General features: G+C 40.9%; 1 protein-coding gene and 2 long non-coding RNA genes across 3 annotated transcripts in view; 2 read left to right on the top strand and 1 right to left on the bottom strand.

Annotated features, from left to right (window-relative positions):
* Nucleotides 1-26,516, top strand: part of SDHC (succinate dehydrogenase complex subunit C) — a 33,684-nt gene that overhangs the window by 4,106 nt on the left and 3,062 nt on the right. Inside the window, exons 2-5 of the mRNA NM_001444462.1 lie at nucleotides 3,631-3,687; nucleotides 5,577-5,678; nucleotides 17,357-17,418; nucleotides 25,588-25,751. Of these exons, the coding sequence (NP_001431391.1) occupies nucleotides 3,631-3,687; nucleotides 5,577-5,678; nucleotides 17,357-17,418; nucleotides 25,588-25,751 (385 nt within the window). The remainder of the gene's footprint in view (nucleotides 1-3,630; nucleotides 3,688-5,576; nucleotides 5,679-17,356; nucleotides 17,419-25,587; nucleotides 25,752-26,516) is intronic.
* LOC146404026 (uncharacterized) lies at nucleotides 5,781-7,749 on the top strand. Its single transcript, XR_014843967.1, has 2 exons — nucleotides 5,781-5,851; nucleotides 6,123-7,749. It is a non-coding gene; the product is annotated as an uncharacterized LOC146404026 (long non-coding RNA).
* LOC146404025 (uncharacterized) lies at nucleotides 7,977-11,506 on the bottom strand. The gene is made up of 2 exons (XR_014843968.1): nucleotides 11,446-11,506; nucleotides 7,977-9,288 (listed from the first exon to the last, which is right to left on the bottom strand). It is a non-coding gene; the product is annotated as an uncharacterized LOC146404025 (long non-coding RNA).

The raw sequence follows: 26,516 nt of genomic DNA, 5'->3' as shown, positions 1-26,516 counted from the left end.
ATGTCTGCAACCTACACTGCAGCTCAAGGCAACAACGGATCCTTAACCCACTGAGCGAGGCCAAGGATTGAACCTGCAACCTCATGCTTCCTAGTTGGATTTATTTCTGCTGCACCATGACAGGGGCTCCCACAAAGAGTTTTTAAAAGAAGGTGATGTGGGGGGTTCCTGTCGTGGTGCAGTGGTTAACAAATCTGACTAGGAACCATGAGGTTTTGGGTTTGATTCCTGGCCTTGCTCATTGGATTAAGGATCCGGCATTGTCGTGAGCTGTGGTATAGGTTGCAGATGTGGCTCAGATCCTTGGTTGCTGTGGCTCTGGTGTAGGCCAGTCTGATTAGACCCCTAGCCTGGGAACCTCCGTATGCTATGGCAGCAGGCCTAGAAAAGGCAAAAAAAAAAAAAAGACAAAAAAGAGAAGGTGATGTGAATTCTTAAGATCTTGGGGAGACCAATGAAATATTAATATTTTACATAGATGTGGTATATTGTAGTTTAGCGAATGCTCTTCTGTATATTTTTTTCATGTGATTTTCCCAGCATCCAATAACGTTTAAGTGTTATCAGTTGCTTTTTTTTTTTCTTTCTTTCTGCTGTTTCTTTGGGCCGCTCCCGCGGCATATGGAGGTTCCCAGGCTAGGGGTCGAATCAGAGCTGTAGCCACTGGCCTACGCCAGAGCCACAGCCACGCGGGATCCGAGCCGCGTCTGCAACCTATACCACAGCTCACGGCAACGCCGGATCGTTAACCCACTGAGCAAGGGCAGGGACTGAACCCACAACCTCATGGTTCCTAGTCGGATTCGTTAACCACTGCACCACGACGGGAACTCCTATCAGTTCCGTTTTATAAATGAAAAAGCTGAGACTCAGTGTCTCACTAAAGTTACACAGCTTATGCAGATCTAGACCTCCTCTTTCTATATTACTGTTGTTACCTCAATACAGAGAAGAGTTTCAAAAACAATTTGAGCTATGATTACATTTTGGGTGAGGCATGTATAATGCATTTAGAAAGGGATAGCACTAACTAGAAATTACAAGTTCTGTCCTGTTAATTAAAAATAAAACAAAGCATTATTACTTTCCAGCTATAACATATAAAAAGCACTATTCCTTGGTGGAAAAAGAGAAATCTTTTCAGAGTTCCTGGTGTCACATAAAAGACAAGGATAGATTAGATATCTACTCTTGTCATATTTCAAATAAGTTTATGCAGTTGCACTGCTAGTTTCTGCTAGGACCTTGTGGCAAGTTGACATTGGTCTTTGTCTGGGAAACAATAGCACTAGACAGAGCAATGTAGATTCCAGCCCACATCTGCAAACTCTTGCTGGGTAGCTGAGTGACGACCTAGCCTGGTGTGAGGAATGCATGCCCTGCAACTTCAGAGCCACAATTACTTCAATTGATTTAAAGAGATTTGTTCCCACTTCTTTCTGGGAGCCTTGGGTACACAATGTCTGTATTCACCTCTAGCCTCCAAAGCTAGAAAGAGGGAGGGACTGAAGGAAGTGTTGGTTGGGTTATTTTCCCTTCAAATAGTGGGCCCTTCTAGTGTTCTACTGTAAAGCATAAGGTTCTTGAAATGTTTATGCATCTAATATCAGTGGTGTGAGGCACATCATGATCTTTTTTTAGGAGATCGTAGGTTTTTTTTTTTTTTTTTGGTTTTTTTGTTTGTGTTTTTTTTGGTCTTTAGGGCCAAACCCGCAGCACATGGGGGTTCCCAGGCTAGGGGTGGAATTGGAGCTATAGTTGCTGGCCAACACCACAGCCACAGCAATGCTGGATCCAAGCCACGTCTGTGATCTACACCACTGCTCATGGCAATGCCGGATCCCTAACCCACTGAGCTAGGCTAGGAGTCAAACCTGTGTCCTCCTGGATACTAATCAGATTTGTTTCCACCAAGCTACGACCTGTCCTCCAGATCATAGGATTTTAATGAGATCTTATAGCCTCACAGTGTTTTGAACATAGTTAATATATAGTGAACTTTTGTTGAATCTCACTGTATTTTCAGTTTTAGTCCCGGAGTTTCACTCTGATAAGTTTCTTAAATACCTCTGGAAAGATTGGATATAATGTGAGTTAAAAGCAAATAGTGATCATGTGGTTTTCATTATACAGTGTAAATGCTGGATCAGTTAAATTCTTTGTACATAGAATTCCTGACTACATTTTTGTCTTGGGCTTCAAAAGCAGTTTCAGTATTGATGTGTATGTTTCAAAAATAGCAACTTTTTTAGTAGAAAATTTATGTATCATCTTCAGGTACTTTTTCATGTGGTTGGTAAATAAATCTTTGCATTCTCATATCTTTTGCACTATTATATGTGGCAGCCTTTTTTTTCTTGAAGTTCATCCAGCTTGTTGGAACTTGATGATAGTTCTTAAAATGACAGCTGAGTATTTAGGACCCTCCCTCCTTAAACCCTTTGTTCTTTTTTTTTTTTTTTTTTTTTTTTTGGCTGCACCCATGGCATGTGGAAGTTCCCAGGCCAGGGATTGAACCTGCGCCACAGCAGTGACCTGAGCTGCTGCAGTGACAATTCTGGATTTTTTTGTGTGTGTCTTTTTTTTAGGGCCGCACATATGGAGGTTCCCAGGCTAGGGGTCCAGTTGGAGCTGTAGCTGCTGGCCTATGTTACAGCCACAGCAACCTGGGATCAGCACCGTGTCTGCGACCCACACCACAGCTCACGGCAATGCTGGATCCTTAACCCACTGAGCAAGGCCAGGGATCAAACCCACTTCCTCATGGATGCTAGTCAGCTTCATTTCCACTGAGCCATAATGGGAGCTCCAACAATGCTGGATTTTTAACCCGCTGTACCACAGGGAAACTCCAAACCCGTTGTTCTTTAAACCTTTTAGATTCATCCATTTGCAGCAGGTGTCTGCTTTGTCTGAGCCGTATAGTACTTGGATGTTCACGGGCCAGGGATTGAATCTGAGCTGCATCTGTGACCTCTGTCACAGCTGTGGCAGTGCTAGATCCTTAACCCACTGTACCACAGTGGAAACTCCCTTTTTTAAAATAACCCTGTCTTTTAACCATAACCTCCTTTAAGACCTAGATTGAAAAAAATTGCGTTCTATATTCTCTGTTGAGCATTACCAACTTTTTATTTGTGTACAGCTGAAACTTGTTTTGCATTTGTAAGTAATATTTATGATTATTTTCAAGTTATTTATTTTTTGCTTTTTAGGGCTGCACCCATAGCATATGGAAGTTCCCAGACTAGGGGACACATTGGATCTACAGCTGCTGGCCTGTGCCACAGTCACAGACACGCAGGATCTGAGTCACATCTGTGACCTACACCACAGCTCACAGCAACACTAGATCCCCAACCCACTGATTGAGGCCAGGGATCTGAACCCACATCTTCATGGAAACTAGTAGGATTTGTTTCTGTTGCACCACAGTGGGAATTCCCTGTATTTATTTAAACTAGACAAATCCAACTAGAAAAAAACTCAAAGATCCTGATACTCTCATTGTTTTCATCTTATTCCTAATTTTCCCTTCTACCCCTAAGTCTAATATAGTACAAAAATAAAGTTGATATACTAAAATTGGTCTCTAAATGTATATTGACTCTTGGTTCTCTTATCTTGCAGACATGTTGGCCGTCATTGCCTCCGTGCCCATCTTAGTCCTCAGCTCTGTATCAGAAAGTAAGTTTCTAAATCTGTGTGAAGATTATTATTATGTAACCTTTTTCCCTCAGAGAAAAGCAGAAGGTTTCTTGACTAAGGTTTTTCAGGTATGTAGAAAAGCAGGTAATTGTAGATGGTAGGCTGCAAATTAAGTGGTTGTGGTTACTATTTTTCTTACCTAGAAAAGTAGAAGGAAGAAGGAAGGATAAGACTGTATCTTTGATCTTTTCTTAATTTCCCTCACTTTCAGCTTTTCTGCTATATTTAACTTAATTGATTTACTCCCTTACTTTATTCTTTCCTTGATAGCTAATCCTCTCCATTCTGTTTAGTTTTTCTTCCTTTTGTGTTTTCTTTTTCTTGTAACCTTTAATCTGAGGCAGCTCCCAGGACCTAGTCTTTAAATCTGTTTCTTCCTGCCATATTTATTCCTAGTCTATTGACTTCACCAACTGCCTCTGTGCTTTTTTTCAAACTTTTAATTTTAGAAATATTTTGTAGTTTCAGAAAAGTTGGAAGAATAGTACAAGGAAATTCTATATGCCTTTCACCTAAATTTATCAGTTAACATTTTGCTATGCCTACCTATTACTCTATATTTTAGTTTGTGCCATATGAAATTGTTATTTTTGAAGGTCAGAACTAGCCTAATATTGTAGTTCCCTGGTGGAGCATCAGATTAAGGATCCATTGTTGTCATTGCTGTGACTCGGGTCACTGCTGTGGCTTGCGTTCAATCCCTGGCCAGGAACTTCCTCATGCCATGGGTGCAGCCAAAAAAAAAAAAAAGCAGCAAAAACACCTGGCCTAATATTGACAATTTAATATGGTTCAGCCTGATATATATTTAATTATTGTGATTATTTTCTCTGAATTCTTTGAGAGTAAGTTGTAGACATCATGACCTTTTACTTCTAAATACTTCTCCTAAGAATAAGAACATATGTACAAATGCAGTTATCAAATTCAGGAAATTTTACATTGATGTAATCTTATCCTATACACAGTTGATTTTCAGATTTTCCATTTGCCTCAAATAATGTACTTTATAGAAATATAGCCTGTCTGTCCTCCATTCAGGATCTAATTAGGCTCATATTGTATTTATATGTCATATTTCTTTAGTATCCTTTAGTTTGGAACTGTTTCTTAGCTTTCCTTTGTCTTTTTATGACGTTGACAGTTTTGAAAAATATAGGTGAGTTGTTTTGTAGAGGGTCTCAAATTAGGTTTGTCTGTTTTCTAATGATTAGATGTGAGTTACCAATTTTTGGCAGAAATAATGCATATCCTCAGTACATCACATCAGGGGCATATGATGTCATTAGTCCCATTATTGGTGATTTTAAATTTCATCATTTGAATACAGAAACATCTGCTAAGTTTTTTCCCAGTATGGAGTTACTGGTTTGTCCCAGTATGGAGTTACCCACGGCATATGGAAGTTCCCAGGCTAGGGGTTGGATCAGAGCTACAGCTGCCCGCCTACACGACAGCCATAGCAATGTGGGATGCCAGCCATGTCTGTGACCTACACCACAGCTCACAGCAATGCCGGATCCTTAACCCACTGAGCAAGGCCAGGGATCGAACCCGCAACCTCATGGTATTGAAATATTGTATTTGCCCTGCCACCCAACAAGAAAGCTTAGCTTCCATTATTGGGCCTATGTGTTGGGGGATTGGAAAGAAGAGTTATCCTCTGATATGACCTCATTGGGTGATTGAGGTTATTAATAACTGAGTCAAACTTGGCAGAAAGATAAGATGAGTGGACACATGTATTTTCCTAATGCATGGACTCATCTAGCTTGGCTTACCTTTTTTTAATTTTAACTTTTTGTTATATAAATACTTAAACCAAGTTTACTTTTAATCATTTTTAAAACCTTTTGGTTTTATTTTAGTGCTGTTCCTTTGGGAACCACAGCCAAAGAAGAGATGGAGAGATTCTGGAATAAGAACCTTGGTTCAAACCGTCCTTTGTCTCCCCATATCACTATCTACCGGTAAGGGCTCTGGAACCAGGGAATTTAGTAGTAGTGGGTAAAAGTTTTAGAGGTTGGCCCATAGCCTCTATGATGATTTCCCTCAGGCCTTTTTTATAACAAGATGACTAAATTCTATCTTCTGGCCTTAGAATGGTAATCTAGCCTGCAAAACTACTATTTGGAAAACTCTGGTAAGTGAAAATGTAATTCCCATTAATTAAAAATAATTATTTTGAAACAATTTCAAATTCACATAAATGTTGCAGAAATAGTGCACTGTGTTGCTATATACCTTTATGTAGATGCCCAATGTGTTAATATCTTTGAATGATTTAAAAACAAGTGTAGAAATGATGGTGCCCCATACTCCTGTATTAATTTTCCTTCTTTTTTTTTTTTTTTTTTTTCTTCTTCATATGCTGCAACTGTGGCAACACTGGATCCTTTAACCCACTGCACTAGACTGAGGATCAGATCTCTGCCTCCATGGCCACCCAAGGCACTGCAGTCAGATTCTTTTTTGGGTGGGGTGGGGTGGGGTTTGTGTGTGTCTTTTTAGGGCCACACCTGCAGCATAAGGCGCTTCCCAGGCTAGGGGTCAGCCACAGCAATGCAGAATCCGAGCCACGTCTGCGACCTACACCACAGCTCATGGCAATGCCGGATCCTTAACCCACTGAGCATGGCCAGGGATCGAACCCTTGACCTCATGGATGCTGGTCTGTTTTGCTAACCACTGAGCCATGACAGGAACTCCAGATTCTTTTTTTTTTTTCTTTTCTTTTCTTTTTTTAAATGAGAGTTGCAACGTTTATTTCAGGTTCTCTCTCGGGGTTTATTTTTTTTTTCCGCCACTCAGACAGTATGTGGGAACTCCTGGGCCAGGGACTGAACCTACATTGCACAGTAGCAACCAGAACCACAGCGGTAAGAACGCAGGAGCCTCAACCCGCTAGACCATCACAGAACTCCCTGCAGTCAGATTCTTAACTCACTGTGCCACAGCAGGAACACCCAGTATTAGTTTTCTATTGCTGCTCTCACAAGTTATCACAAACTTTGTAGCTCAAAACAGCACATTTGTTATCTCATAGTCCTATAGGTCAAAGTCTGGCTCATGTTTCACAGAGCTAACATCAAGGTGTTATTCAGGGCTGCATTCTCTTCCAGAGGCTCTAGAGTCTGTTTCCTTGCCTCTTTCACCTTCTAAAGGCTGCTCTGTATACCTTGACTTGTGGCCTCCTTCCTTCATCTTCAGCAAGCAATGGAGGGTCAGGCTGTCCCATCTCATCACTTTCATTGTCACATTTGTCTCTGATTCCCTCCTTCCAGCAGCCTCTTCCACTTTTAAGGACACTTTGTATTACATTGAGCCCTCTAGATTATCCAGGATAATCTTCTTATCTTAAGGTGAATTTATTAACAACCTTAATTTCATCTGTAGCCTTAATACCCCTTTGCCACCCAAGGTAAATACTCACATGTTCCAGGGATTAGAATGTGGACATCTTTCTGCCTTCCATAATCTCTTAGTACTTGAATGTATGTTTTCTGAATTCCAGGGAACTCTCCATAGAACAACCATCATAGAAAATTAACATTGATCCAGTGTTACCATCTAATCCTCAAATCCCATTCACATTTTGCCAGTTGTTCCAGTAATATCCCATATAGGTCCAAGATCCAACTCAGGAACATGTATTACACTTAGTTCTCTCTCTCTCTCTCTTTTTTTTCCTTTTTTTAAAATCTTTTTAGGGCCACACCTGCGGCATTTGGAGGTCCCCAGGTTAGGGGTTGATTGAACCTGTATCCCAGCGCCCTCAATATGCCACCAATCCTGTTGCGCCATATCGGGAACTCCAAAGGGTTTGTCTGATGTTTTTTTGTGATTTATGCAATTTTGGCAGGAATACTTTTTTGGGGGGCGGGGCAGGAATACTTCTGAAGTGATACCATGTTCTTAGTGTATCCTGTCAGGGGGTGACACATGATGACATAATGATACTGTTGGTGGTGATGAAACTTTTATCACTGGTTAGGATTTCTCCACTGTAAAATTAATGAATAAAAATGTTGTGTTTATTAATACTTTGTAGGGAGATATTCTTGAGACTATAGTCTATTTCTTGTTAGATATTTACCCATTGGTATCTGTTGATGGTACTCGTCTGAATCAGTTATTACTCCGATGGTTGCCAAATTGTGATTTTTCTTTTTTTCTTTTTTTCTTTTTTTTTTTTTTTTTGTCTTTTTGTCTTTTGTCTTTTGTTGTTGTTGTTGTTGCTATTTCTTGGGCCGCTCCCGCGGCATATGGAGGTTCCCAGGCCAGGGGTTGAATCGGAGCTGTAGCCACCAGCCTACGCCAGAGCCACAGCAACGCGGGATCCGAGCCGCGTCTGCAATCTACACCACAGCTCACGGCAACGCCGGATCGTTAACCCACTGAGCAAGGGCAGGGATCGAACCCGCAACCTCATGGTTCCTAGTCGGATTCGTTAACCACTGCGCCACGACGGGAACTCCCAAATTGTGATTTTTCTAATTCCATCACACTGTATTTATTTCTATGGGGTAAAGCTTTCTTTCTTTCTTTCTTTTTTTTTTTTTTAAGGGTTGCACCCAAGGCATATGGAAGTTCCCAAGCTAGGGGTTGAATCAGAGCTGTAGCTACCAGCCAATATCACAGTCACAGCAATGCAGGATCCCAGCCGTGTCTGCAACCTATACCACACCTCAGGGCAACGCTGGATCCCTGACCCACTGAGTGAGGCCAAGGATCCAACCTGAGTCCCTATAGATACTAGTTGGATCTGTTACTGCTGAGCCACAACGGGAACTCCTAAAGCTTTCTTTCTTTGTTAGTACAGACACAAGGATTTCTAAAAGGAAAAGCTATTTTCTCTTATACCCTTATGATACCAACTAAAGAGGCTAATATTTCAAAACCTCTGATACCAAATGTGTAGGAGTTTTCCCCACATCAACCAATTTTTCACCTCTGCAGATGCCAGCTGGGTATTCTGCAATTCATTTGTGGCACTAACTACCTGGAATTAGCACAGACCCCACAGGTTAAGGGCTCAGTCGCACAAGACTGCCTCCTTCTCAAAATGCCAATTGCAAGTCCCAGGTTGTCACTTTTGCTTCTAATTAACCAACTATAAATCGGGAGTTCTCATAACCCGCTTCTTGGATTCAGTAATTTGTTAGAATGGCTCAAAGAACTCAGAAGTGTTTGCTTAAGTTTACTTGTTTACTATAAAGGATATTACAAATGATACAGATGAATAGCCTTTTAGGTGCCTTTATGTCTGGAAGGAGCTTCTGTCCCCATGGAGTTGGGATGCTCTACCCTCTTGATGTGTGGATGTTTTTACAAACCTCAAAACCCTGAACCCTGTACTTTTGGGATTTTTATGGAGGCTTCATTACATAGGCATAATCAATTATTAACTCAGTCTCTAGCCCTTCCCTCCCTTCAAGGAGGTGGGGTGAAGCTGAAAGTTCCATGTTTCTGGTCATAGTTTGAGCTTTCTGGTGACCATCCCCCATCCAGAGTCACCTCATTAGAACAAAGATCACTCTTTTTTTTTTTTTTTTTGTCTTTTTGCCATTTCTTGGCCCGCTCCCGCAGCATATGGAGGTTCCCAAGCTAGGGGTCTAATTGGAGCTGTAGCTGCCAGCCTACACCAGAGCCACAGCAACTCGGGATCCGAGCCACGTCTGTGACCTACACCACAGCTCATGGCAACGCCGGATCCTTAACCCACTGAGCAAGGGCAGGGATCGAACCCGCAACCTCATGGTTCCTAGTCAGATTCGTTAACCACTGCGCCACAACGGGAACTCCAAAGATCACTCTTATCACCCAGGAAATTCCAAGGGATTTAGAAACTTCGTGTCAGGGACCAGAGTCAAAGACTAAATAAAAAGGTACTCCTGGAGTTCCCACCGTGGCTCAACAGTAATGAACCTGACTAGTATTCATGAGGATGCAGGTTCGATCCCTGGCCTCGCTCAGTGGGTTAAGGATCTTGCATTTCCACAAGCTGTGGTGTAGGTCACAGATGTGGCTTGGATCTGGTGTTGCTGTGGCTGTGGTGTAGGCTGGCAGCTGCAGCTCCAGTTCGACCCCTAGCCTGGGAACTTCCATATGCCACAGGTGGGGCCCCCGAAAAATAAAAAGATACTCCCAGCACTGCTGTACTTGAGGAGATTAATAAGAGTACTAGGAGCTCTGTATCAGCTGGGAATAGATATGTGTGTGTATGTGTATGTATTTTCCTATTATTTCACAATTCCTATTCTGCCCAAAGAGTTACAGTGTTACCCTGATTTATTTTGTGCTCAGATTGTTCCAGACTTAACTAGTGGTAGTTCTTCAAGATGGTTCCTGTGCAATCAAGATCTGGGTGCTAGATATGCTCATTGCTGCCAGGGTATTATTGCTTCTAGACCCTTGCTAGCTAGAGCTGGGGTATATATGTATGAAAACACATATATACATGTAGTTACATATGTGAGAATATACATGTACATATGTCTGTTTCTGTTAATTTGTTGTTCTCAGAAGTAGCATTGATGGCTGTTATGCTGGTGCCTTCCCACATCCCCCTGTAGATCCGCTCTTTTCTAGCTAACCCAGCAAAACATCTTGAGCCCTGCTGCCGTCTTTACTTGGGTTCCTGCCAGGGAGGCTGGTCATTTTTTAACCACCTCCACAAATACCACAACCCTTCAGATTTTTTCCAAGCCAGATTCCAGAAATAATTCTGATTGTAGAAATTGGACATTCTATTAAAACAGAAGACTAATAAATGATCTCAATCTTTTCAGCTTTATGGTAAAACTTTTTTTTTTAAGAGATGAAAGATTTGGGGGAGGATTATAATGATGAAGAACCTCTCAAATTATTTTGAAATTATATTTAAAACCTTGGTCTTTTTTCACAGGTCTTATAACAAATGATAACAAGCTGGTTAGATGAGTCTGACTATCTTGTTTGCTCTTCTAGTTATGAAACTCTACACATATTTATGAAAAGAAAAATAGCAGGGAACATGGGGCTGTTTCTAAGGTGCCATGTGGGAAAGTTATCTGAGATATCTGGAATCATATATTTTCTTTTCTTTTTTTTGTCTTTTTAGGGTCGTACCCAAGGTGTATGGAGGTTCCCAGGCTAGGGGTCTAATTTGAGCTGTAGCCACCAGCCTACGCCACAGCAACAGCAACGCAGGATCCAAGCCATGTCTGTGGCCTATACCACAGCTCCCAGCAACAACAGATCCTTAACCCACTGAGTGAAGCCAGGGATCGAACTCACAACCTCATGGTTCCTAGTCAGATTCGTTTCCGCTGTGCCACAATGGGAACTCCTGGAATCATGTATTTCCTACTGCTAAACTTTCAGTTTTTTTGGAGATAGCATGGAAGTACATGGTTAATTAAGTTAGTACTTTGTGAAATATTCTATCTTTTAATAAATTAAGTCAGTTTATCAAAGTTAAAGTGTATATAGGGATTAAATTAGGGAAACAAGTTATTCTAAAGGAAGTTAGAAATAAAAACTTCAGTGTTGGAGGAGTTCCTGTCGTGGCTCAGTGGAAACAAATCTGACTAGTATCCATGAGGATGCAGGTTTGATCCCTGGCCTCACCCAGTGGGTTAGGGATCCGGTATTGCTGTGAGCTGTGTAGGTCACAGACACGGCCCTGATCTGGTGTTGCCGTGGCTGTGGCTAGGCTGAGGGCTATAGGTCCAATTCAACCCCTAGCCTGGGAACCTCCATATGCTGCAGGCACAACCCTAAAAAGACAAAAAAAAAAAAAAAAAAAAAAAACAAACCAAACAAAACTTACCCAAACAAAACAAAACTTAAGAGTTGGAATGGCTCCTTAATTTTAATTTCAGCTTCATTGGGGCGGGGGGGCGGGGGGTGCTCAAGGCATCTGAAAGTTTCCAGACCAGGGATGAAACCTATGCTACTGCCCCAACCTGAGCTGCTGCAGTGACAACACCAGATCCTTAACCCACTGTGCCGCAAGGGAAGTCCAACTTCATTTGCTTTAACAATGCTACTTGGGGGTTTGGATATTCCATTAAGCTTCTGTGAATAGTTGTGTGGGACTGGCCAGCATGCCAGTTGCACTGTAGGCCATTAGTCCTGGATAACAAAACCAACTTGAAAGTTTAAAAGCCATTGTTGGGAGTTCCATTGTGGTACACAGGATTAAGAATCCGACTGCAGTGGCTCAGGTTGCTGCAGAGGCACAGGTTTGAGCCCTAGCCTAGTACATTGTGTTAAAGGATCCAGCGTTGCTGCAGCTGCGGTTTAGGTAGCAATTTGATCTCAGATTTGATCTCTGGCCCGAGAACTTCCATATGCCATGGGTGTAGCCATAAAAAAAAAAAGAAGAATAGATGAAGTTATTGGGGTGTCGAATGGTTAATGTCCTGGAAGCAGAGAATCGAGTTGCCCACAGAGTACATCTTCACTAAGTAGGACTGAAGGAGGAAGGGAATACCTAGGATTACTCTAAGGGCTCTTGAGGCTTATTCTGCTACCAAAAGAGTTTCATAACTGGTCTCTTTTTACTTGAAACCAACGCTGGAAATCAGTCTCCCTGTCTTCCCAATGTCAGTCCTCAAAAATGCATAGGTCACAGCTGTGGCTCGGATTCCATCCCTGGCCTGGAAATTGTCCCTGTGACCGTGTGCCGTGGGTGCCGCCATAAAAATCAAAAACCAAAACCAAAACCATCCTTGTACCTACTGAGTGAATTTCCTCTGCAATATTTTTGTAAATGGATTTCTGCCTGTGCTTGCATGCTTCCAGTGACAAGGAACTAAGACCCTTTTCCAGTTGAGGAATTTCTCTTATCAGAAGGACCTGTATATTAGTGAATTTACTGCAACTTGTATCTTGTATACAGTGACTCTGGTTCTACCATGAACCGCCTAAAATAGATCTAAGCCCAATTTTTTGCTGACAGCCTTTATTGACGTCAAATATCTTCATGTGTTTATTATTGGCCATTTGTATATCTTCTTTTGGAGAAATGGATATTCAAGTCCTATGCTCATTTTTATTTAAAAAAAATTTTTTGGGGGGAGTTCCTGTTGTGGCTCAGCGGAAAGGAACCTGACTAGTATCTGTGAAGATGTGGCTTGGATCCCTGGCCCCGCTCAGTAGGTTAAGGGTCAGGTGTTGCTGTGAGCTGTGGTGGAAACTTCCATATGCCGTACCTGTGGCCCTAAAAGAAAATAAATAAAAAGGAATAATAAATATTATCTTTGCAGCTTATGAAGTTCCCAGGGCTAGAGAACAAATCTGAGCCACAGCTATGATAGGCCCGATCCTTATTAACCCACTGTGCCCTGGCCAGGAATCAAACCTGCATTCCAGCCCTCCATATATGCCTGCCGTTCCCCTGCACCAGAGTTGGAACTCCCGTGCCCTTTTTTTTTTTTTTTTTGCTTTTTAAGGCCGCACCCTCAGCCCATGGAGGTTCCCAGCCTAGGGGTTGAATTGGAACTACAGCTGCCTGCCTATGCCACAGCAACTCAGGATCCAATCCCTGTCTGCGACCTACACCACAGCTCGCAGCAATGCTGGATCCTTAACCCACTGAATGAGGCCAGGAATCGAACCCACGTCCTCATGGATAGTAGTCTGATTCCTTTCCGCTGTGCCATGACAGGGACTCCTTCATTCCTTTTTAAAGTTGAATAATATCCCATTGTGTGTATACTCTGTATTTTGTTTATCTGTTCTTCCGTCCATGGATATTTGGCTTATTTCCATATTTTGGCTATTATGAATAATTCTGCTATGCGCATGAGTATACAGATATCTCTTTGAGTCCCTGCTTTCAATTCTTTTGGGTAGATTCTAGAAGTGGAATTGCTGGATCATACGGTAATTCCATATTTAATTTTTTGAGGAAGTAACATACTGTAATCCATAGAGGCTGTGCTGTTTACATTTCTATCAGCAGTGCACAAAGGTTCCAATTTCTCTGCATCCTCACTGACATTTTCTGTTCATTGTTATTTTAATAATAGCCATCCTAATGGATGTGAAGAGGTGTCTTGTTTTGATTTGCATTTCTTTAATGATTTGTGATGTTCAGCATCTTTTTATGTACTTACTGGTCAATTTTATATCTTTGTATTTTACTTTCTTTTTTCTCTTTAGGGCTACATCTGCAGCATATGGAATTTCCAAGGCCAAAGCCTCAAATCAGAGCTGCAGCTGCCTGCCTGTGTATGCCACAGCCACAACAATGCCAAATCTGAGCCACATCTGTGACCTGCATTGCAGCTTGTGACAACATGGATCCTTAACTCAGTGAGTGAGGCTAGGGATCAAACCCACATCCTCATGGATACTAATCAGGTTCTTAACTTGCTGAGCCACAATGGGAACTCTTGTTTTTATTTTCTTGATGGCATTGTTTGCAGCATGATTGTTAGATCACTTGTTGAAATTCATATCACCTATGTCTTCTCTAGCTTTTCCTTAACATTCTACTAACAATCAAAAAAGAAAAAAATAGTAATATACTTTGAATTAATAGATGCTTGTTATTCCTCGAAGATATAATCTGTGTTCAAGGGGATCTCATTATTTCCTGAAAAAAATTTTTCCTAAGGGAAATCATACTGGCTCTTAGAATCTTTTCTGTAAGTGAATTAAAACAATCTTGATATGCTATACCAGGCTCTTACCCAGTGTTTGAACAGGAAATAGTGAGGTTGGCCCATCTCTGATCCATGATGTCTGAAGCCTCAATTAGAAAACACAAAGGCTGAGACTGAAATAATCTGAAGGTCCGTTTACTCATTTTCTTCCTACATGATATCTCTGCATAGGCTATTTTGGGTTTCTTTGCAGCATGAAGGAGGGAGGGATGGAGGGATGGAAGGAGTGAAAGTGATTCGAAAGTTGTTCAGTGTCCGTTTTGCTGTATTCTCTGTCTTGAGGCAGTCAGTCATAAACTTCTGCCCAGCTTCAAGGGAGTAAATATAAATACTTGCCGGATGAGGAGTGACAAGAGTCTGGAAAATCAGTGTAGGATTGGAAATAACATTGTGGTTTTTTTGGAAAATAAAATCTCTCTTACCTACTCAGTACTAGGCTAACCGAGCTATGATTTTAACCAATTTTAAAAATTAGAGTAACGTTTGACTTCATAGCACTAACCATTTTCCATTTAAAAGATCACTAGAATATACATATATTTTATGTGTTAGCTCTTTCAGTCAGGGGATTTAATTCATCTGGCCAGGAGCCCTAAGTGCATTTCGAATGCTAAGTAATGGTTTACAATTTCTCCACTTTTTTTTTTTCAGTTCTCGCAAATCAATATTTGTTCTGTCTTTTTCAGTCTGATAATCATTTTCTTTGACAAATAAAATAGTTGAGCAATCTGCTTTGTACTCGGTCATCCATTAACATAAAATTGTCAATCCCAGTTAGGAGGCTTTCTTTCCCTGAATACAATTTTAAAAGCCCCTTTTTGTTGTCCTTGACGTTTTTGCAAGCCTCAGCTCATTCTGGTTTTTAGTCTCCTGATTCTTCTAATCAAATTATACCATTGTTCTCTTCTTGTCCTTTGTTATGAGGCTCTTCTTCTGCTTTTTGTATTTGTCTTGTTAAGTCTGAGTTAATCAGAGTGGTGTCTAGCCAATTTTTTTGGTTTCTTTAGACATTACTCCTTTCTTACTGTGACCATTTTTATTACATAGAATTTCTTTTTGAGATCTTCTCAACCTGCTTGACTTGTTTCCCTTTAGAGTGTAGAAAGCATGGTCTGATTATGCTCAGCATTCTCTATCTAAGCTGGCTTTCCGGATGAATGTAATGTTAACTTTATCCAAAGACTCCCATTTTTTCCATTTCACTAACCAATTCTCTCTTGAGCATGAGAACTAGGTCCAGAATATAGCAGTGTTTTTCATCCATTGGAAATGCTTTGGCGTATTGACAAATCAGAACATGATTTAAAAAGGGGTTTGATGACAAAATATTTCAAAACTGAGGATTAAGAAACATATACTGGAGTTCCTGTCGTAGCTCAGAGGAAATGAATCTGACTAGCATCCATGAGGATGCAGGTTCAATCCCTGGCCTCGCTCAGTGGGTTACGGATCCAGCATTGCCATGAGATGTGGTGTAGGTTGCAAATGTGTCTCAGATCTGGCGTTGCTGTGGCTCTGGCATAGGCTGGTGGCTACAGCTCTGATTCGACCCCTAACCTGGAAACCTCCATATGCTGCAGGTGCAGCCCTAAAAAGACAAAACCCCATATACTTAAAATTGGATTTTAGGGAGTTCCCGTTGTAGCTCAGCAGAAGTGAATCTGACTAGCATCCATGAGGACGCAGGTTCGATCCTTGGGCTCGCTCAGTGGGTTAAGGATCCAGTGTTGCCATGAGCTGTGGTGTAGTTTGCAGATGCATCTCAGATCTGGTGTTGCTGTGGCATAGGCCAGCAGCTACAGCTTCGATTCAACCCCTAACCTGGGAACCTCCATATCCCTTGGATGTGGCCCTAAAAAGACCAAAAAAAAAAAAAAAAATTGGATTTTAAATTTGGAATAGGTAGTTTATTAGGGAATGAATGATATGCTCAATATTGTGAGTATATAATAAAATTCATGGATGACTATATTATATGAAATAGTGGATAAATAAAACTCAGGTTTTCTTCTATTTCTGTCTTATGACTAAAGGAATGGAAGGCCCCAGATGGTTGTATTCTAATGATTATTTTCTATTTATGAGATTTTTTTTCCTTCTGGCCACTTTGCAGCATATAGAGTTCCCTGGCCGTGGATCAGATCTGAGTCACAAATCCTTAACCCACTGTGCTGGGCGGGGATGGAACCTGAATCCCAGCGCTCCTGAGATGCCAATGATCCCATTGCGCCACAGCAGGAGCTCCCCTAGTGATTATTTTCAACTGTATGCAACTTTAATTGGTATCTTTGACCCTCACTGTTTCTTCTTAAGAATGGAAGAAAAGTTCCTGGGCCAGGGATCAAACCTGTGCTGTGGTTGTGACCTGTGCCACCGCTGCGACAATGCAGGATCCTTAACTCGCTGTGCCACAAGGGAATTTCTGAGTTTGAGGTTTTTTGTTTTTTTTTTTTTTTGTGTGTGTTTTTTTTTTTTTTGTCTTTTTGCCTTTTCTTGAGCCGCTCTGGTGGCATATGGAGGTTCCCGGGCTAGGGGTCGAATCAGAGCTGTATCCACCGGCCTATGCCAGAGCCACAGCAATGCGGGATCCGAGCCGCATCTGCTGACCTACACCACAGCTCACGGCAATGCCGGATCGTTAACCCACTGAGCAAGGGCAGGGACCGAACCCGAAACCTCATGGTTCCTAGTCGGATTTGTTAACCACTGAGCCACGACAGGAACTCCCTGAGTTTGAGTTTTAATTGATTCCTCCTCTCAGCTCTATTAATGATGCAGTCTGATAAAAGGGACACTTCTACTTAAATCAGTTTTCTAATTTTCAAATTAGAAATGTGAAACAGGAACTAGAAACAGGAATGTAAAAACTTTGTTTTTGTTTTGTGATAGTTGCCTGGTTCCTAAGTAGTGTGTGTTCTCTTTGCCAAGGTTACTGTATACTATTGTGTCATCTATTGCTTTTTAAATTGCCTTTGTGTGTTTCTTTTCAGCTGGTCTCTTCCTATGGCGATGTCCATTTGCCACCGTGGCACTGGTATTGCTTTGAGTGCAGGTATGTATGTGTGTTTTTAAGCGCACCTGAACACACACACACACACACACACACACACACTTCATTGACGAACTTTACTATTTCTTTGGCTCCTGGCAGTGCCTCCTTTGCAACCAGGCAACTTGATTTAGAGAAAATGATAAGTCCATTTAAGCTTCTTATTCTTTCTTTAGCAATTAATTATGAGTTCCCACAACGCTTAGATTCTTTTCTTAGCCAATATTTTTTAAGATTTTTATTTTTTCATTATAATTGATTTGCAATGTTCTGTCCATTTCTTTTTTTTTTAAATTTTTTTTTAATTTTATTTATTTATTTATTTTTTGTCTTTTTGCTATTTCTTGGGCCGCTCCCGTGGCATATGGAGGTTCCCGGGCTAGGGGTCTAATCGGAGCTGTAGTCTCCGGCCTACGCCAGAGCCACAGCAACGCGGGATCCGAGCCGCCTCTGCAACCTACACCACAGCTCACGGCAACGCCCAGATCGTTAACCCACCGAGCAAGCGCAGGGACCGAACCCGCAACCTCATGGTTCCTAGTCGGATTCGTTAACCACTGCGCCACGACGGGAACTCCTATTCTGTCCATTTCTACTGTACAGCAAAGTGACCCAGTCATCATACATATATTATATATATATATACATATATATAATATATGTATATATATATACACACACACACATAATCATGATAATCATGTTCCATCACAAGTGATTAGATATAGTTCCCAGTGCTATACAGCAGGATCTCATTGCTTATCCACTCCAAATGCAATAGTTTGCATCTATTAATCCCAAACTCCCAGTCCATCCCACTCCTTCCCCCTTTCCTTTGGCAGACACAAGTCTTTTCTCCAAGTCCATGAGTTTCTTGTCTGTAGAAAGATTCCTTTGTGCCGTATAGTAGATTTCAGATGAAAGTGATATCATATGATATTTGTCTTTCTCTTTCTGACTTACTTTACTTATTATGAAAGTCTCTAGTTCCATCCATTTTGCTGCAAATGGCATTATTCTGTTCTCCTTTATGGCTGAGTCATATTCCATTGTGTATATGTACCATATCTTTTTAATCCGTTCATCTATTGATAGACATTGAGGTTGTTTCCGAGTCTGCACTATTGTGAATAGTGCTGCAGTGAGCATCGGGGGGGGGGGGGGTGCATGTTTTTCAATGAAAGTTTAGTCAGATATATGCCCAAAGAGTGGGATTGCTGGATCATATGGTAGTTCTGTATGTAGTTTTCTGAGGTACCACCATACTGTTTTCCATAGTAGTTGTACCAATTTATATTCCCACCAACAGTGAAGGAGAATTCCATTTCTCCACATCCTCTCCAGCATTTGTTACTTGTTGACTTGTTAATGATGGCCATTCTGACCTGTGTGAGGTGGTACCTCATTGTAGTTTTGATTTGCATTTCTGTAATAATTAGTGATGTTGAGCATTTTTTTCATGTGCCTGTTGGCCATCTGTATACCACAAATCAAAAACCATTCACAAAAACTAAAAAAAAGACATAAGCATAAAATAAAAGGGAATTATCCAACCAAAAAAAGAAAGGAACAAAGGAGAAACATAGAATCAACTGGAAAACAAGGTTTAAAATGGCAATAAATACATATTTGTCAATAATTAAGTTAAATGTCAGTGGGCTAAATGCTCCAGATTGGATAAAAAAAGCAAGAGCTGGAGTTCCCGTTGTGGTGCAGTGGAAATGAATCTGACTACGAACCATGAGGTTGTGGGTTCCATTCCTGGCGTCACTCAGTGGGTTAAGTATCCAGCGTTTCCGTGAGCTGCAGTGTAGGTCGAAGACACAGCTTGGATTCCACATTGCTGTGGTTGTGACGTAGGCTGGGAGCTACAGCTCCAATTAGACCCCTAGCCTGGGAACCTCCATATGCCACAGGTGTGGCCCTGAAAAGCAAAAAAAAAAAAAAAAAAGCTAGAGTCTACAATATGCTATCCACTAGAGACACACTTTAGGGTGAAGAACACATACAAATTGAAAATGAGGGGATGGATGGAAAAAGATACTTCACGTGAATGGAAAAGATAGGAATGCATGAGTCACAATACTTACATCAGACAAATTAGACTTTAAAATGAAGGCCGTAAAGAAAGACAAAGAAGGACACTATTTAATGATAAAAGGATCCATTCAAGAAGAAGATATTACAGTTGTCAATATATATCTATCCCTAGTATAGGAGCACCCAGATATATACAATAAATACTAACAGGCATAAAAGGAGAAATTAAGGGGAATACAATAATAGTAGGAGATTTTAACACTCCACTCATATCAATGGACAGATCCTTAGCAAATTTTTCAACTATCCCTAGCATGTCCTGATATTGTATTTATTGACATTACAGAGAACAGAGAATTATGATATTGATGGGCTGGGCGACTAAACATGGACCAAACACCGTCCAAGATTAGTCATCATCCTTACTTTTTCGGAACCTCAGTTTTAGCACCCCTTTTTTTTTTGTCACCTAGAATTGATCAGGTGCAAAACATTAACTCATTCCCCAGCCTCAAAAACATCTTGGTTACAGAGTCCCCACTGTGGTATAGCAGTAACGAACCCAACTAGTGTCCATAAGGATGTGGGTTCAATCCCTGGCCTCACTCAGTTGGTTAAGTATCCAGCATTGCCATGAGCTATGGCATAGACTGGCAGCTACAGCTCCAATTCGACCCCTACCCTGGGAACTTCTTGATTACAAACTAGAATATCTATTTATTTACTTATTTATATAATGAAAAACAGTTACAGAGTGAAGTGTATGCTGGTGTTAGTATATCCTTTTCAGGTAGTAAGTTTTTGTTTTTGTTTTATGGCTGCGCCTGCAGCATATGGAAGATCCTTGGCCAGGGACTGAATTTGAGCTGCAGCAGCAGCCATGCCAGATCCTTAACCCATTGTGCCACAGTGGGAACTCTGAGGATCTGCTACATTTTTTAAAGTTTTCTCTGGTTAGTGCTGGAGGCCTGGCCGTATTTTGGTTTTTTCATAATATCCTTTGGGGGCCCTTCATAGGCTTCTGTAGAGTATGTTTTTACTGAAGTGGTCATCAACAGGACTGGTGGCTCAAGTATAGGAATCCTCTATTTATGGAGCTGCTGCTGAGACATTGGAGAAATTATCTAAAACTAAGTCTCTGCTATTCACACTTAGATGAGTTTTGTTGATAATCAAGGATAGGAATTCTTTTCTAAGATCTGATGTTGTCATTTCTAACTTAATCTTTTGGTTATTAAAGAGATGATACCTGGGAGTCTGTATAGTTTCTCTCGGGTTTTTAATCTACTTGCAAGATAAATTTCAAGATTAGGCTATTCTAACTGTAAATTCGTAGTTACTTTATTTCTGTTTACTTAGAATTTTATAATTTTTAGAAAGATGCTTTTTGCTTAGTTTGATAGTATTAATAAGCAGGTAGATTTTCGGACTAATCCTAAAAATCATGGGAAGATGAAGAGCAGCTTATTTATTAGGCTGTAGTTTCCATTATTATCTCAGTATATTTATCACCACTGATTGAAGAAAAGGATGTTGATTCTTACATAGACTATAATGATAAAAATAAGTAAGTGTTTGTTAAATATGGCTAAAACTGAGTGTATTTTTTTTTACGACTGAATTTAATAATTATTTGCTTTTTCTATCTCTACTCCTTTGAATGACCTTGTGTTTATTAGCGTTTATCCTGTTCTTCGTAAACCTCTCTTAATTTCATGATAGAGAATAGTAGCTATTTTCTGTAGGGTAGTAGTTATCATGTTTTCTTTCAAGGCTGAGGGTCTCTACTTCAAAACTGGAAGGGAACAGATTTTTGCTAGATGAATGACTTAAGAGGCACCTTAGTTACCTCCTTTTAAAATGGGCATATTAATAATGCCTAGTCCAGAATTGATGTGATTTCAAGAAGCTGCACTCTGGATGTCGACTTAAGAGAACAAAAATAGGAATGGGAAGCATGATAAATTTAATAGCAGCAGTCTCTTAGATGTACACTGGAAACAGTCTGGATAGACGCAAAATAATGGTTATCTCTGAGTGGTGGGATTATGGGGAACTTTTCTAAACTGTACATTTATATACTAATTCTTTGAAATATGTTTTCATAATCAGGGAAAAAATGTTTCACCAGTGACCCTGGGAGGTCAAAGAGGTCTGGGGATCATTATACAAATATTGTCTGGCTGCTTCTCTGTTCTTTCAAGAAATACTCTCCTCTTGTGAATTGTTTTTATTGGCAACATTTCTGACCCCAACTGGTGTTTTCCCAGTACCACTAAATTTTCAAATTCTCCAAACACCAACTGATTTCCTGCAGTTCAGTTCAGTTCTGACACAATACTCAGAGTTAGTGTAGATTCTGCGGGTTAAGGGTTCAGTCCCACAAGACTGCCCCCATTTCAGACTCCAGTCTCAAGTGCCAGGTTGCGTCCTGTACTTCACTAAGTAAACATTGAGGACCTGGTTTCTGTCAATCATGGTATTAAATGCTGTGGTTACAGAGATGAATAGCCCTTGCCCCCCAGGATTTTATTTTATTTTATTATTTTTTGTCTTTTTGCCGTTTCTTGAGCCGCTCCCTCGGCATATGGAGGTTCCCAGGCTAGGGGTCGAATTGAGCTGTAGCTGCTGACCTACACCACAGCCACAGCAACGCAGGATCCAAGCCGCATCTGCGACCTACACCACAGCTCATGGCAACGCTGGATCCTTAACCCACTGAGCAAGGCCAGAGATCGAACCCGCAACCTCATGGTTCCTAGTAGGATTCGTTAACCACTGAGCCACGACAGGAACTCCCCCCAGGATTTTATAGTCAAGCAGATTTTCCCATTTTTCTTTAACTTTCTCCCCAAGTTACCCCATCCATACTTTAAAACTTCACTTATCGTTTACATGTAGATAGTCCTCAAATGTTCAAACCAGAACTTAGCTAGCTGTAGACTTTTATCCAGCTGTTTATTGAGTATCTTCACTTTGACCTTCCTTAGGCACCTTAAATTCAAATATGTGTACTCCAAATTGAACTTATCTTTCCTTCCTCAGTATAAACATTGATCCCTCAATAAATCAAAAACTGACCTAAATTGAATGTAACTTGCATTTCCTTTGTTTTCTTTGTGGGTGAATGGCCATTATCTAGTCAGTAGACCATGCAAACCACCATCCTTGACTTACTTACTTGCTCCCCTAAAGTTTTACCTCCTTTATATCTTTCTGAGTTGTCCCTTCCCTATTCTCCCTATTTTTATCTTCAGTCAGTTTATTACAGTTTTATCAACTGGAGACTTGGGGTTAACATGGCTTCCTCCTCAGACTTCCTGTCTCCATTCTGATTCCTTTCCAGTCCATCCCCATGTTGCTGCCAAGTCATCCTTTTTTTTTTTTTTTTTTTTTTTCCTTTTTAGGGCCACACCTGTGATGTACGGAAGCCCAGACTAGGGGTCAAATTGGAGCTGCAGCTGCTGGCCTATACCACAGCCACAGCAACACCAGATCCTTAACCCACTGAGCAAGCCAGGGATCAAACCCGCATCCTTATGGATACTAGTTGTGTTCTTAACTGGCTGAGCCACAATAGGAACTCTCCAAGTAAATTTTTTTTAAGGGCATATCTGACCATATCACTCTCCTGTTTAAAACTCTTTAATGACTCTCTAGCTCTATTAAGAATAGCAGTATTGGAATTCCCATTGTGATTCAGCTTCTAGCCTGGGAACTTCCATAGGCCATGGATGCGGCCAAAAGCCAAAAAACAAACAAAAAAACAAAAAACCTAATACGGTGTAAATGCTCTGTAAATAGGTGCCAGGTTATGGCAAATTCAAGTTCGCTTTTTGGAACTTTCTGGAATTTTTTCCTTAATATTTTCCATCCATATTTATGGATGCAGAGCCCATGGATATGGAGCACCAACTGTGATAGCATCCCAGTGGGTGTGATGTGGCTTCTCATTATGGTTTTGATTTGCATTTCCCTAGTGGCTAATGGTATTGAGCATCTTTTTATATACTTATTGCCCATTTATTTATCTTCTCTGGAGAGCTATCTATTCCCCCACCCTTTTTTTAATAGCCGCACCCATAGCATATGGAAGTTCCTGGGCTAGGGGTTTAATTGGAGCTGCAGCTGCCAGTCTACGCCACAGCCACAGCAATACCAGGTCTGGCCCAAGTCTGTGGCCTAGGCCACAGCTCAAAGTAGCGCTGGATTCTTAACCTTAAGTAGGATTCTTAACCCGCTGAGCCACAATGGGCACTCCCTTTGCCCATTTTTGATTTGGATTGTCTTTTTATTATTGAGTTGTAAGAGTCTGAAGTTCCCCAGTGGTCCAGTGGGTTAGGGATCTGGCAGTGACCTGAGCCACAGCAGTGACAAGAGTTCAGTCCCTGATCTGGGAACTTCTGCATGCCATAGGTTCAGCCAAAAAAAAAGAATTATAGGAGTCTTTAATATATTCCGTATACAAGTCCCTTATCAGACAGATATTTTCTCTCATTATATATGTTGTCTTTTTACTTTCTTAATGACATTTTTTCTAGTGCAAAAGTTGTTAGTTGTTTTCCATAGCATTTGTTAATTGTTTATTTATCAAGAGAAATTATTCCTTAGTCCAGATATTCATAGTTTAGTTTCAGTTTGGGAACACAGGTCAGTGACAAACTTCCATGGAACTCAAACCCCAAGAAATTCTTTACATTCCAAAATCACTTTGCACTTTGAAAAATAGCAGCCTTCCTCATTTCCTCAAAAATCTCTCATGGAATCAGTTTCTGTAGAAATCTGCATGTGCCTCTCTTTTGATTCAGCTACAGCAAACTTATAGAAAGCTATACCACCCAGAAGTACAACAAATGCTCCAGCAATGTGAAATCATAGTTTTCTTTTTTTTTTTTTAATTTTTCTCAATAATCTCTTATAGTTTTTTTTTTTTTTTTTTTTTGTCTTTTTGTCTTTTTGTCTCTTCTAGGGCCGCACCCGCGGCATATGGAGGTTCCCAGGCTAGGGGTCGAATCGGAGCTGTAGCCACCAGCCTACGCCAGAGCCACAGCAACAAGGGATCCGAGCCGCGTCTGCGACCTACACCACAGCTCATGGCAACGCCAGATCCTTAACCCACTGAGCAAGGCCAGGGATTGAACCTGCAACCTCATGGTCCCTAGTCAGATTCCTTAACCATTGAGCCACAACGGGAACTCCCTGAAGTCATAGTTTTCATCACAGGACTGGAAGCCTTTGTAATTTTCTCAACACCAGTGTCCTAGACTGATGAAGAAATGGACAGTTCCCAAAAGTTTTTAATTTTGATTAAGTCTAATTTATTATTTTGTTGCTTCTAGTTTTGGTGTCATATCTAAGAAACTACTGCTAATCCAAGATCATAAAGATGTACTCTTATGTTTCCTTTTTTGCTGTTGTTGTTTGTTTTTTGTCTTTTTCTAGGGCTGCACCCACAGCATATGGAGGTTCCCAGGCCAGGGGTCTAATCCGAGCTGTGGCTGCTGGCCTATGCCAGAGCCACAGCAACTCAGGATCCGAGCCGCATCTGCAACCTACACCACACAGCTCACGGCAGTGTGGGATCCTTAACCTGCTGAGCGAGGCCAGGGATGGAACCCGCAACCTCACGGTTCCTAGTCAGATTCGTTAACCACTGAGTCACAATGGGAACACCTCTTATGTTTTCTTGGTTTTATTGTTTTAGTTCTTACACTTAGGTCTCTGATCCATTTTGAGTCAAATTTTCATGTAAAAATTTGAACAATTTAAGATTTAAAATTTGTCTTTTCCTTGGACCGAATATATTGTTTTTATTTTATTTTATTTTTTTACTGAGATGATGATATAGTCACAGCCAGAGGTGACTTCTAAAATGGCAGGTGAGGTTTTTATAGAGAGGGTCGTTGAAGGAAGGAATGGTATGCTAAAATACATGACAAAGTTAAAGTGATTAGGGTCAGATTCCAGGTAGCTTATCTCCCACTACAAATGTGAACATTAGTTTAACTCTTCCCCTTTTTAAATGGTTTAGAATTGTGTGAAGTCTAGGGGCTATCATAGAAGCAGTTTTATGTGTTTATAGTGGTTGTAGTTAATGGACAGCTGTGATGGGCTTGCTTTGTTTTTCCTCAGGGGTCTCTCTTTTTGGCTTGTCTGCCCTCTTGCTCCCTGGGAACTTTGAATCTCATTTGGAACTTGTGAAGTCCCTGTGTTTAGGGCCAACACTGATCTACACAGCCAAATTTGGGATTGTCTTCCCTCTCATGTATCACACCTGGAATGGGATCCGACACTTGGTAAGTTAACTGTAGACTTAAGTACATTTTCTGGGTGAAAGGAATGGTAAGGCTAGGAGGAATCTGTCTTTCGAAGGTCTGGCTTGAGATCTGTTCTTGAAATTAGTTGTGTTGGACCTTTGCTGGGGGCGCCTCTTGGGAAAGCTCAAATAATGCCCTGTGTGTTGATGGGCAGCCCAGTTGATGGTCTAGCTGAGCACTAGATGTAGGCCTGGCCATTTAAGAGGAATGTCACTAAAAGAGAACCCTGAAGCCAGACCATACATCTGGTTTAGAAGGCATATTTATCAGACAAATAATTGTTTCCTGTTGTGTCAGGCACTGTTGTAGACATTGGGGATTCATATGAGCTAGATGACATAGTTGCTGCTTTTAGTCTTATCTTCTGTCAATCCAGACTGACAAATCTGGCTGGAGTTAAATATACTTTTTTTAATCTTGATATTGGATTGTGTTAACTGCTTTTGTTTTTTCATTCATTTTGAACTATTGGATAGAAGAATGGGGCCAACTTTAACAGAAACTGGGTGTGTATAATCCCAGATTTTAATATTGGGTTTGGAATTTTTTTGTTAATGGCCGCATCTGTGGCATATGGAAGTTCCTGGGCCAGGGATGAGACCTGTGCCTCTGCAGTGACCCAAGCTGCTGTAGTCTGGTACTTAACCTATGCACCAAAGCAAGAACCCTCACAGTCTTTTGCTAGCCTGAAATCTGTCCCTTTGTCTCCTGCATGATCATGGGGTCAGTTCAAACTGGTGACTC

Source organism: Sus scrofa, chromosome 4 (genome assembly GCF_054392235.1).
Source record: "Sus scrofa isolate SSC_HxYL_T2T_F1_AM1 chromosome 4, Sscrofa_HxYL_maternal_Yorkshire_Landrace_v2.0, whole genome shotgun sequence".
NCBI lineage: Eukaryota > Metazoa > Chordata > Mammalia > Artiodactyla > Suidae > Sus > Sus scrofa.
Note: the sequence above shows the minus strand (reverse complement) of the source record. Positions and strands in the feature narration are given on the sequence as shown.